Genomic DNA, 13,681 nt, shown 5'->3' on the forward strand with positions numbered 1-13,681 from the left:
GAAAAACGGAGAAGTTAAGATTTATTCATCAAACCACAGCAAATAAACACCTAATGTTTAGTCAAACTCGTCAAATGTAGTGTAAACTGTATGAAGAAATCTTTCAGCATCAACCAAAATGAGATGTCTTATGCTCCACTGGTTCACTTTAAAACTAAATTCCAACTGCTGACATGACAGCAGTTAATTTTGTGGAGGTTTCTGACCTACCATAGTGTCAGTGAAAGGACCCCTTTATCTGGACAGAGGGCAGAACACCAGATCTCTGGGGTGAGCTCAAGGGCCACATACTCACAAAGTATGGGTCACAAAATATGAGATTTATGAAGGCGGATCAGCTGTGATTCACTGGAGACAGAAATGCCTACATATACATATATATGTTGCAACTAACCTACGTGTGAGTCCGTGAAATGGAAAAAAACTGAGAAGATGCTGAAGAAATGTGCCAAAGTGTCAAAGAAATTAAGTCATGTAAACGGAGACAAGTTTTGACAAAGATTTAAGACTAAAAATGACCATTGAGAGACAGAAATAATTTCAGAGGGAGAAATTATTTTGGCAGTGTACTGTAGCGTAGAAATGACCAAGCCATACGTGCCAACATACCGTTTCTCTCCCACATACACACACATGCAACCACTGTACTCTCCCTGTCCAGCTAAGGTCAATATTGACTTCAATGGCAGCCTTTCTGTCCAAGCAAAGCACACACCATCATAGGCGTGTGATGCATATAACATATATTCAACTGTATTAGGAGAGGAAAACTCACTCGTCGCAACCCTTATAGACTGGCCAGCATTTATAACCTGTTTTTCTTGCATGTCTGTGTTAGTAGGTGTGTGTTATATCCTGCCAATTCATTTCTGGTTTGAGGTGGGCAGACTTCCATCACATTCAAGGCCTTCTTCCCATCCAACTCTCCCACATGGTAAACACAAGAAAGTTTCCTCCAACCTTCCCAGGCCCAGGTTGGCTCACGGCTATGCTGAAAGCTGTATTGTATTATTGGCACTTTGGAATGAAGGGTATTCATTTTGTATCAATGGGTGATTTGTGCAGGGCACAAGAGCCATAAAAAATATTACACTGCAGAGTTTAAGTGGAGTGAATATAATTTTGGCAGAAAGAAACTCACCCAGCCTTACAAATTTTAATATAGCATACCAGTAATCAATTAAAAGTGTAAATGTCATTATCATCTGGTGGGCTGCAAGGTGGCTCAGTGGCTAGCACTGTCGCCTCACATCCCGGTGAGGACACCCGGGATCTTTCTGCGTGGAGTTTGCATGTGGGTTTGCATGTGGGTTCTCTCCAGGTTCTCCGGCTTCCTCTCACACAGTCCAAAATCATGTTGAGGTTAATTGGTGATTCTAAATTGTCCGTAGGTGTGAATGTGAGTGTGCTTGGTTGTCTGTCTCTAAGTGTAGCCCTGTGATAGACTGGTGACCTGTCCAGGGTGTCCCCTGCCTTCACCCTAAGTCAGCTGGGATAGACTCCAGCCCCCCATGACCCTAGTGAGGACTAAGTGGTGTATAGATAATGGATGGATGGATCTGTGCACTGACACACACCTGTGTACGTTAACACAACTGCAATGACACGTAGCCATAATGTGAATGCTCCAGTTGTGCCCATACAGCATTTTGCTGCAAACTCCATAATATTTTAAATCTCAGTTCGGAAAATATTTCTGGCATTAATCACAATTTTACAAATTTTGGTCAAATGTGTGAACTTAAACACAAAGCGTTGGATGTCCCATGTGGTGGCTAAGTCTTTGATTACACTGGTATAAATTAACTGTAAATCTACAGTTTTAAAGTACAAACATGACTGGACTCACCTTTACAGCGACATCAGTCACATCTTCTGCCTGCAAAACATTTCTGGCCAGTTCCACAGATGCCGGAGAATAATCTATACCGGTCAGATTCTTGAATCCGTGTTTAGCCTGGACACACACGCAAAACACAACACAAGAAAAATGAATAAATAAAGAACATGGTCTATTCGCTGTGACAGATCTGTTAATGATAATGTTGTCATGGTAAAACCTTAATGGCATGCTCAGATCAACTAAATCACAAACATGTTTTCCACCTGTTGACATTTAGTCACACAGATGATATTGATGAGACTTTCACCATCTCCTCAATACATTAAATTAGAGGTAGAAGGCATTCACATTAGGGCTTTCAAAGTTCAATGTGAACAATACAATGTGCTATTAGTTGCAGCATCCCTGGTACACTGGATAGTCCGCAGATGATGTTATTTTTTGGTGATTTATTGTGATGTAGTTGAGCTGACCCTTTAAAGAACACTCAAATGAAACACCTGTGACATTATATAACACCAAGAACATATATTTTGATTCCGTTCCCACCAGTTCAACTAAAAAGGCTCCATTTCCAGTGCCAATGTCAAGAATAGCAGCCTTTTCTGGGATCTTAGTTTTGTCCATCCATCGCAGCACACGGCTCATGCTTTCCTCACCAAACCTAACAAGAAGACGGAAACACACAGGCTTCAACACATAAGCAGATTAGGTTATCAGAGACCAAAAAATGCAGTATAACGCAAGTTTCTCTTAGGGAACGATTACATTTTGGCTTGAGAAATAATCACGTTACTGTAACAAGCAGTGAAAAGCTGTGTTGATTCTGAATACACCAGCATGTCAGTATTATTACCATATCTCGCCAACATCCCCAATGTCTTTGAATGTTTCAAGTTCTCTTTGGTATGCATCCTCCCAACTGCAAAAAAGGGACAGAAATAGACAATTATTAAGTAAATACATATAAAATATAGTTGCATTTATTAAAAATACATAGGACAGTGCCAAAGCCAAATATGAGAGTGAATGAGCAGCACATGCTAATATCTAGTCTGTGTTCGTCTCTTGCTTTTCTTCATTTAGGGCAACAAAAAACACCACATAGATCTGTGTTCATAATAATTAAAAAACAAAAATAACAAAAATCAATCAATCAGTCACACAAAAATAAAAACAAAGCTTGCTCATAGGGGAATTATCCAGGGAATTATTGGATTTGTTGGGTTTTCATATATGTTTTTGTATCGTTTTTAGTTCTAAACTAGTTTGGGTGATCTTCAAAGTTAAGAATATTTTAGGGTCTAGCCTCAATATTTACCTATGTTTGATTTATCTGCACATTTAATAATACTGTTATTAACACTTAAAATTTATACTGTATATCATTTTTGCAGTGTTTTAATCATTAATACTTAAATTACTAAAGCACGTTCACAGCATAAATAACACTGTAGAGTCCTAATACTTAACTTTATTAATTTAATACGTAGAGTTTCAACTGAACAGCACTTTGGCACAACAGCTGTTGCTTTAAATTAGCTAAATAAATTTAAAAAAATAAATAAATAAATAAATAAATAAAACAGTTATCTGATTTAACTTGATAACTTCCATTACAAATCCGGTAGTTTAATGTATATAGACAAGAGCCACAAATTTCTCCTTTTATTTAACAAACGTTACATGCATTTTGTTTCAAGCTAACAATTCAGCTTCCTTGTTGCTAATAACAGCACATGAGTGTAAACTATAAGCTGAGAAATTATAGAGGTTTAGTGGATAAAATGTGTAAATAAGTGACAGCCAGCAGCGAACTGCATGAAGAAATACCAAAACAGATTCTTTAACAGACTTTGCATCGTATCCGTTAGCATTGCTGCTGCCTCTTGTAGCTATGTTGCGACAGTAGCATGCCGTCACAAATGAACGTCAGCACAACTTACTATTCTTTCGTTCCCAGTTTTGAGGTTCCAAAATCACTATCTGAGCATCCGTCTTCCTCTGAGTCCGAGGTATTTCCACGGCCATGTGTGCCCTCCGTGCAGTCTTCCATGCTGGAGAGGAGACCGTCCAGTCGTCGCCTACAGTTCCCAGAAGACAGCGCGCTTGAGGAGCTTCCAACCGCAGGGGGCATCGGGATTGATAGGGATGTTTCCATCATGGCGGCATCCATTTCAGGTTATACTTTTAGTTCTGTGTGTTATCACAGCGCCAACAGCAACTCAGATCATGTAAGTATTCACAGTTATCTTTACGAAGTCTTATGCAGTGGTTGCTGTAGCGTGCGTAGCTCGTTGGTGTATCTGCTCGTTCACCAGCGCCATTAGTTTGTGTTGTTTTCCAGTGTCATCATCCTGTTGCTGGCTAGCTAGTATTGGTTCCGTCTATTTACCGGCGAGTGTGGTTTATTCAGAATATGTACTTACAGTAACAATAAGACAGAATTAATAATCTTAAATTTATCTTATGCATTGCAGCTGCATACGCGTTAAATATCGATTTATAATATTAGCTATAAAGGGCTATATATATATATGAACACCTGTTATATCAACATAGGTAATGCTGTTGGGAAAGTTTGAATTCCAGGAAATACCCAGCAGTTGGCTACTTAGCTTGAAAGCTAAGCTACCAAGTCAAGTGACTTCCGTGTATCGGTGCTGCTAATATTTGCTGTCACCTCGACCTATTGTCTTACATGTATTTAGTGTGTTATCAAAAATAAGCTAGCGTAATAAATTTCCAATATACGTAGCACAAAGCCTTGTTGTCTTTCTTGTTTCCGCATTGCTAGGTTAGCTTGTTAGCCACCTTGCTAATGTTAGTTGCTCTCAAGTCAGAACAGTCTAACGAAATGACTGACGAGCGTAAAATATTTTTTTTTTCATTTTTGAGAGACTTTGGCTTGCTCGTTGTGGGAACGCAACCGAGGAGGAATTATTAGTGAACAGCGTGTAGGAAACAAAGATTTGACACAAGAGCTAAGGCAAACGTTAGCGGTGTTTACATCAGTTTTCCTCCTGCCAGGACTTGAAAACTCGGCCTGGGCAGGTGCAAAGCTGCTACTTAGCTGCATGCAACTTTTCCTGCATTCCTGACATAAGCAGCTGCTGTCGCTTCTCAGTGACTTGACCTACAAGAAGTACACGACTCAGTTTACATCCAGAACACAAAGTAGGTCTGGTTTTTAGTGGTGTGGGTTATATGGAATTAGTTATTTACAAATCTGATGTCTTGCATTGTTGTTCTTTCAACAACAACAAAAAAATGAACACACAAAAAATAATCTGACTGACCTTTATTTTGCACCATATTCATAACTGTAACTGTTGTAAATAGTTGGTCTTTCAGTGTTTTGTGTTTTTTGTTGTTGCTTTCATTCATTGATCAGGCACCTAACAAGACAGATGAAACATCAATATGTTCAATGTCAGAGTCAGTATTGTGTGCAATATTTTAATTTCATGTGCATTATTTCAATTTTATGTGCAGTATTTCACTATTATGAGCATTGTTTTATTTTTTAATGAGCCATATTTCATTACCTTGTGCTATATTACTTTATTAGTTCAATAACAATTTCCCAGAGCTTAGTGTGGCATCTGCAAAGTACAACGGTCCAAAGGCCAAATGCATTTGATTTGGCTGTAATCAAAACACGTTTGGCATGTTTTAACCAGTTAATTCATTAGGAAAAATGGTAATCAACCAAATATCTCAGCACTTTCCCCACTGTGGGATCAATAAAGTTTATCTTTATCTTTATCTTTATATTAGTGCCGTAACCAGTTTTGTGAAAATGTCTTCACACAGGAGGGCTTCCTATTAGGAGACGTCAGGCAAGAAGAGACTGTCAGCATCAGTGACACACAGATCAGCAGTGCAGAATTGCTCCAGGTAGTAGGTAAGCCCTGAAACAGACAAAGCAAAGTGTTTTTGGCATTTTAGCAATTTGCTGCAACTGATTAATGCCAGTCTGGGACAACAGCCATACGGCAAAGTAAAGAAGGTCATGGCATTATAACTTTATAGATCGTTTTTCATGGAGGGCATTTTGAAATGTCACAATAACACTATCAAAAGGTGTAAATATTTTTATCTAGTAATACAATTTGCTACTAATTTTGATTAATTTCCATTTCCCAGCTTTATTGTCAGGGTCCTGGTATTGTGTATACTGCCTTGCTCACACTGTCTTGACTTACTGGGGCACTTCAAAGGGATAAAGCAGCTGTTATTGCTGTTAGGAACACTTACTCTGTGCTTCTCAACATGTTGTCAAAAAAAAAAAAATATTACCAGTTTGTCTTTTAAATGTTTTTCAAACAGAACAGCTTATTAGAACAACAGGTAATACAAGTTCTGTGAAAGTCCCTGTAGACTCTTGGTCCACCCACACTGGTGTTTTCACTTATTGTGGTTGTTAAGAGTTCTTTCCAAGACTGTGTAGGTGTGTGCAAACTGATGTTGTTGACATCTCCCTCACTCCCTGGTAAATTTTATTTCATCTGTCGGGGTTGACTTTTATTAAGTACATTTACGTCATGTAATCCCTAACAGAATGGTTGCACCTTAACCAGGGGAGAAGGCTAATTGTAAACTTACTTTTCATATTGAATAGATTAACAGTTCTTGTTTGGAATGCTACATCAAGTAAAAAGCATAATGACAGACTAGACACAGTTCCTACAAAGTACAGCTTTCAGTATTAGTCAGGACTAATGACAGTGATCTATTTAAAGAACGTGGGAAAAAGCACAACATGATTACTTTGTGACATTTTGCGCACTTTAACATTTCACTTTTAAAATGGGAGATCATCTATCACGTATTACAGCAGAGTTGCTAGTGTGACTGCAGGAGAATCACAAAAAACAGTATAAAGTTTTAAAATAATATAATTTTTTAGTAGTGTGGATTCTAGCATAATTAAAGACATTTTGCTTTCCAAGTTTAGGTTTACTCTTTATGTGGCCTTAAGGGCTAAAACAGTCATTTTTTGGTCATGTGAATTACATGTGTCTTTATGAGTATAATAATAAAGTTTCTTTTATGGCTTTACCTTTGGTTTATATTTGGATTGTGCTTTTAAATATGTGCATGTCTAATAATATGTAACTGAAACATCTGTCACTGTTTACTTCCACCAGAAATCCATAACCATGATCCTTGTGCACAGTTGTTTAGGTAAGATCGGAGCTCCTTATTCTCATTGAACTATTATTATAATCAGTGTGCATGGTGTAATGTGCCGAAATCTTATCATGTGTAGTACAGACACTGCTTTAGAGAGGCAAACATAATCAGAAACAGTTCTGACCAGGATGAGTTTAGAAAAACCGAATGTAAGACTTTGTTGTTAACATGTGCATAAGAAGGTAAAGTAGATTCAAGTGCCATGCTGTCTTTGCCTATTGCCTGTAGAGAACCTTTTGTTGGTAATAGTTCTCTACATTTGTGGTTGTTTTTATAGAAGAGCTTCTGGTATTTTAGTTTTACGTTACTGTAAAAATACACCATCAATGTCAATGGAAACATCAGTTACTTCACATCCATTTCGACACAGGCTGAATGAGTTTGACATTGGACAGTAGATGGCCCCATCTGACAAGACTGGGTAATAGAAGTAGGTTAAGGAAGAGGAGGAGTTGAAACATGATGAATCCTTTTGAACTTGTTTTTCCCCCCCCTCTCTCCTCAGCTTTTATGACTACGCAGGTAAAGTCAATGAAGAAAATCTCAACAGCATACTTAAAGATAGGCGGAAAGTAAGTGATTTTATTTTGTCAGTTTTTGTTGTTTATTTGTCATATCGACAGACATTATGAATGGGATGTTCTGTAAAATGTCAGTGATGCCTTGTAGTTACCTTCATGCCAAAAGTATGCTAAGAGTTTTTTTATTGTATGATTTATTGTTAACTAATGAGGGAATACAAACTAAAGGTATGATTGGGTGGTGTGTCTGAAAATATAAATAAAGTTTAGCCGTGTGGAAATTGCCTTCAGAATCTTTATTTCAAATATTTGACTTCAAATGTAATCTTTAAACAAAGAATTACAACTGTATTGATATTAATTACGCTACCTTTCCTCATTGAAGAATCCCAGTGAGAAGCTATGCAGGTCTCATAATGATATATTCCTTTTTATGTTTTCCAGCTACTGTATATTGTGTGTTTGTTCTTATTAATTTGTCCTAACTGGGTCTGGATTAACGCGGCTTATTGGATTAAACACATTTTTAAAAGAGTCGTTCTTTGACTGTGTAGAATGTCATCGGTTGGTACCGGTTCCGGAGAAACACGCAGCAGCAGATGTCGTTCAGGGAACAGATCATCCACAAACAGCTGACCCAGCTGCTTGGTGTACCCGACCTCGTCTTCCTTCTCTTCAGCTTCATCTCCACCGCCAACAGCTCCACGCACGCACTCGAGTATGTGCTCTTCAGACCCAACCGCAGGTAATAATGGCATGTAAATTGTCAAACGATTGTGTGATCATTAGTTTCCTTAAACACAGGAAATCCACAATTAACACATTTCTTTGTCAGTGTTGATAAGAAATAAGTGTTTCTGCTATCAATGACATTCATTCAGTTCCTGGCCTCATGTTACATTACATAAAAAGGATTTTTAAGTTGCAATATATGAGAAGTACATTTGAAATTTGAACTGGGAATTGGTATCGGAAGAAGCAGTATGGGAAAAATATTTGTTGTCTGAAAAGGTGTGTCGTGGTTTCAAAGCCCTAACTGGTCATCTCCACTCAGTAGGTACAACCAGAGGATTACGCTTACGATCCCAAACCTCGGCAACACAAGCCAGCAGGAATACAAAGTCTCCTCAGTGCCCAACACCTCGCTTAACTACGCCAAGGTCATCAAAGAGCATGGGTGAGGTTTAAACTTTCATTCACGCTACTAACTTTTATTTTTTTTGACTCAGGGAGTGTTCAGACAGTTACATGCCTCCTCTAATATGCGTGGAATTGGAGCCGGCACCTGTTTTCACTTGACAGCGTACTACAGCTTCACCTTGAGGGCATAACAAGTGCAACTACCTCCCCGCCAGCATGCTTGCACCTCAGCTCATCAGTGGAAGTTGCTTCCCTTCTGTTTGATGGGGTGCTCTCTGTTGGCAGGATTTAATCAGGGTCTCTGTGGTCGTGTGCAACCCCAGTATCCTGTACAGCCGACATTTGTGTGTGCGCACACGACAGAAGATTTATGCTTCACGCTGTTAGCAAGTTGTATAAGCATACATTTGCAGGTGGCTGACTGCAGTAGAAAGCTGGTATGTGACAGCCTGCACATGCTTCTGCTTGTATTTCTGTGTCTTTGTGTCTAAACTTAGACCCACTGTTTCTGTTACAAATGAGTGCTGGAGGTTTAGCCAGGCCTGTCTAGCCAATTTCTGATCACTCCTTCACCTTGGCTCATTCAGCTGATGTTTCTGTATGGCAGCCATTGGAGTACGTTTGATTTATTCACAATTTTACCACTATACACCTTCAGTGCTGTAATGCCTTCATATGTATTTGCTGGATAAAGAAACAAGCTTGTATTGTGTGTTATTGTTTATTATTTTGTAAAAGATTTAATTAAAGTCTTCATTGTTAATCTTACGTGCAGGGCTGAGTTCTTTGACAAAGATGGTGTGATGAAGGATATCCGAACAATATTCCAAGTCTACAGCGCGCTACAAGATAAAGTACAGGTAAGTAGGACAGTGGATAGCTGGTGGATTTTTGCCTTAAACATGGAGTGAAATTGTTTGCGTAGTAGATTCTTTTTTTCCCATTTTGTGAAAGCTTTTTATCTGTTTGTCTTATTTTTAGGCCGTGTGTGGGGAGGTAGAACAAAGTGAACGTGTTAAAGAGAAAATTCAAGAGGACGTGAACAAACTCAAACAACAAATTGCTCTCAGGAAACGCAAGACAGCAGAAGAGGAGAGAAGTACGTACCTGTTTTGGATTCTATAAACTGGAATGCTGTTGACTTTAAGCGTGTGCAGGTTTAACTTTGTGAAGCATAAAACGGGCTTAAGACCTCAAGCAAAAATAAAGCAAAACCAGAAATGCTGAGCTATGCATACACAGCAGTTCAGTTGTTCTTGGGTGCTCCCTCTCCCTCCGGCCTAATTCAAATATCTGATCAGTTAACTGGTCAAACTTGATTTTTTACTGATTGCCATGCGCAGTGATCTTTTTACGAGTTCCATCTTTGTCTTGTTTTTGACAGAGCTCCGTGAAGCCCAAAATGCAGACTCCCATTCCACTCCAGAGGAGAACACAGAACCTTCTGAGGCCTCCCTTCTGTCCAGGATAACTTTCCACACTCCCTCTGCCCCGGAGCGGCCCAGTACCTCACCCAACCCACCATCTTACACTGACCTCTTGTCCCAAGATGACTCTCTGCTCTCCTCTTCCTCCCCGCCGACCAGTGCTGCTCTATTGCCTCGGCCCCAAGCTGTGGGCTCTCCAGGACACCCCACCCCTGGCCCTCTGGGGATGGGCCTGGGGATGGGCCTCGGTCTGGGCCTGGGCCTCGGCACCAGTTCAAATCCTGTTACCACTCCCAGCACCCCATATCTCGGCAATGGCGATGGATCGAGCTCTGACTCGTTAGACAGACAAGCTGCGGGGCAGGAAGATGATGAAGATGACGAGGATGATGACGATGACGAAGATGAGGACAGTAGCGAATATGAGAACTTAGTCAGCGAAGGCGCTCATCTGCCAATGGTCTCTGCCAGCGTTTTAGCTCAAGGCCGACCAGCTGCCCTCAGTCCTGATGGGGACGCTCGTGGCTCACAGACCACATAGAAACATGCCACAGGATGTGTAAGGGACACAAATATGTGACACACCGTGACAGGTGGGCATCTGAAGCAATCAAAGATAGGCAAATATAGACAAAAGAAGTGCCAGTCCTGAAAGTGAAAGGCATGCGCAAGTGGTGTCCCACTGTGTGTATTTCTTCTTGTCTTAGTCTGATCTCCATTTTAAGGGGAAACCTTGCTAGGCTTTGCAGGCTTAACAGGTGCATCTCACTGGGGGAAGTCGTCTGTTTTCATGTTCTCTTTGGAATAGGGCCGGTCAAGTTATTTAAGTGTGGATCTGTCTGGTTTCAGGATCAGATATTACAATGTAATTTCTGCCAACTGGTTGGCAGACTGGCTCTTTAACAGACAGGGCCACACTTTCTGTATGTTCTGTGTCTGTATTTCTTTTTTGTTTCACATTTGCATCACCAACTTTGAGCACCCACTCTTGCATTACCTCTTGCACTATTTTTGTTTTGCTTTCTTTTCAACAAACCATTAAAGAGAGAGCAAAAGGGAAAAAAAATATTCCGCGGCCTTCAAACAAATTTAATGACGTAGGCAAATGGTTGTTAACTTTTTATTTGTTAATTTGAAGAAAGAGATTTATATGTAATTAGAATTTCGTTAACATGCACATTTCTCTCATTCGATTGTGGAGTTATTACATTTTCTTTTCCATGTTTCACGGTCTTGAATTAATCATACAGTTGCCTATTTAAATGATGAAGAATAGATTGAAAAACAAAATTTACTCTGCCACTTATATAATGGGTGCTTTATATATACATATATATATTTTTTGTCAGATTAACAGTTAATCTAATTTGATTGACAATATTGTCAATGTCTTGTTCTTCTTGGATAACACTGAAATTGTATGCGCTTTGCTGCACCTAACAAAATTTAAGATTTCTTTATTATTGTGCTATACCAATGCTGACATGTTGTGCCACTTGAGTAGTCCTCTTCGACCACCCTGAGCCAAACTCAGCTCAGCTTTTGTGCATTGTACGGGGTTCACAGGGCAAACACAGTGTACTGTAGCTTTACTAACCAGATGCTTAAGGTTCCCTTCTGCTGCTGCAACACAGAGAGCTACCACTAAAAAAAAAAAAATTGCATCTGTCTGTTCTTCTTCATATAAAAACCTGGCTGCTACTTCCACTTTACAGTGCTGGTTGTCTCAATACTACTGACCATGTTCATATAACCACTTCGAGCTCACTTCTCACTGACTTGTTCTCTATTAAAGTCATAATGGAAGGCTGATATCCCCTGTAGTGTGTGAATTGTAACCTTGGGAACAGAGACCGAGCCATCACCTTCCTATCTTTGCATAGTTGACCGCAGACCTCATGTATTCTGACCTGCTTGGGTCAATGTTACGTGTATGGACCTGGATAATGTGATGAAAACATCATGACCTTGCTTCAGTATACAGTGCCTTCCACTCAGGGCAGTTTCTATCTGCACACAGAACACATTAACAAATCTCTGCTAAGAGGTCACATTATAACAGACTGTGTTGTGTTTGCAATAATCAACTTCCAGCTTTCTTTTTTCTCTCCTCTCCTTGTTCAGTCTTGCAATTACAATGCTACCTTTCCATAATGTTATGTTTTGTCTACTTGAAACAATCTTTACTGCTTCCGAAAGCTGTTTTTTCCCTTTTTACTTTCACCGACGGCTTCTAAGTGGACCTGTATCTCATGGTTATAACTATGACTTTGCTGTGTTCTTTGAAACTGGAATTATAAGTCTGAGGGAGTCTGTGTAGTGACCGAACAGCCTGCAGGGCAAAGTTGGTGATGTGACATACAGATGACTGCTTTTAAACATCTGGCCCATTTGAAGACAACACAAGTGAGGTGTGGATTGATTGGGTGCTGGATGTAGGACGCCCTCCTTGCATGAACCGGTTAATTCTAGACACTGTTATATTCAGCATGGACAGATGTTTGCACTGCACACGGAGGGTGTCTGACACAGTCAGGAGGTTGCACTCAGTTTGGAAATTAAGACATTTTTGTGGTGGGCGACGCTTTGCCTTGTGAACAAGCTCTGCTTTATTTACACAGCCTGTTTGTATGTCATGTTTTTTGCCTTAGGGTCATTTCATTTGCCCTGATGTGTAATGCCAATGCATCACTGATCGGGAACTGGCACTCAGTATGTTGTTTAATAATCACCTGGAGTCACACAATCACACAATGTTAAGAAATGACAAAATCAGTTCGTTAGGAGTGTGGTTTCCTTTGAGTACTGGAATATTATAAGGAAATAAATAATGAATGTATAGTAGACATGGGGGGGTGGGGGTAGCATTTAAACAGCACTTACTGTATAAGCTTGTCTCAGTTGAGTGTTGTGGTGGTATAGAGCAGCAGTTCTCAGTGTTGGTCCTCACTCTTAATCCTGGTCTACAAGCCCATAGATGATTGCTCTGTAAGTCTTTCTTTCTGGCATCCCAGGACGTAACCTCGATTTGATGGCCAGAATGAAAACCAGCAGGTCTTTGGTGCAAAAGACCACCGGTATAAAGCGTGAGATGACTAACATTGTTAGGATCCTATACCTATCAAGTTCCAAATTAATACAAATATACACTCATGTACTCTTACTGTATGGGGTGATCCTTCGCTTCCTCCCCCAAGTGGGCCATTGCAACATCAACACCTCCCTGAAGCACAAAGTCCAGAGCACAGCTTAGCTCTTCTTGGCTTTTGTCTGGATTTGTGTACTTGACGAAAGTTGACCAAGGACTTGCTTGGATGAGCACAGAGAATATGATTCTTAAACTGGGGGATAATAAATGAGACATGCATATGTGATATGATGTGCCTTTGTTTTCTTATTGTGGTAAAAGGAATATCAATTTTAATGTGAAAGTCATTTTTGGCATGCTTTAGATATGCATAAATCACATTTTGTATTTTTATCGTGTATTTTGCATGTTAAATAGAGCGTGCAAAATTGTGAAATGACTGCAGTTTTTAAGCTTCTGCCAA

General features: G+C 39.7%; 1 protein-coding gene across 2 annotated transcripts; it reads left to right on the plus strand.

Annotated features, from left to right (window-relative positions):
* Positions 1-3,803: 3,803 nt before the first annotated feature.
* Positions 3,804-13,504, plus strand: abraxas2 (abraxas 2, BRISC complex subunit). 2 transcript variants are annotated; one of them, XM_008291004.1, is made up of 9 exons: positions 3,804-4,077; positions 5,660-5,750; positions 6,997-7,033; positions 7,548-7,614; positions 8,118-8,308; positions 8,618-8,740; positions 9,479-9,563; positions 9,685-9,802; positions 10,088-13,504. In XM_008291004.1, exons 1-9 carry the CDS (start codon positions 3,898-3,900, stop codon positions 10,669-10,671), a joined length of 1,476 nt encoding a protein of 491 aa, XP_008289226.1. In that variant the 5' UTR covers positions 3,804-3,897; the 3' UTR covers positions 10,672-13,504. The 2 variants fall into 2 exon arrangements, with proteins under 2 accessions (XP_008289226.1, XP_008289227.1); XM_008291005.1 differs by having other exon boundaries at positions 8,621-8,740.
* The last annotated feature ends 177 nt before the right edge of the window (positions 13,505-13,681 follow it).

This window comes from Stegastes partitus, unplaced genomic scaffold (genome assembly GCF_000690725.1).
Source record: "Stegastes partitus isolate 25-593 unplaced genomic scaffold, Stegastes_partitus-1.0.2 Scaffold708, whole genome shotgun sequence".
Taxonomy (NCBI): Eukaryota; Metazoa; Chordata; class Actinopteri; family Pomacentridae; genus Stegastes; species Stegastes partitus.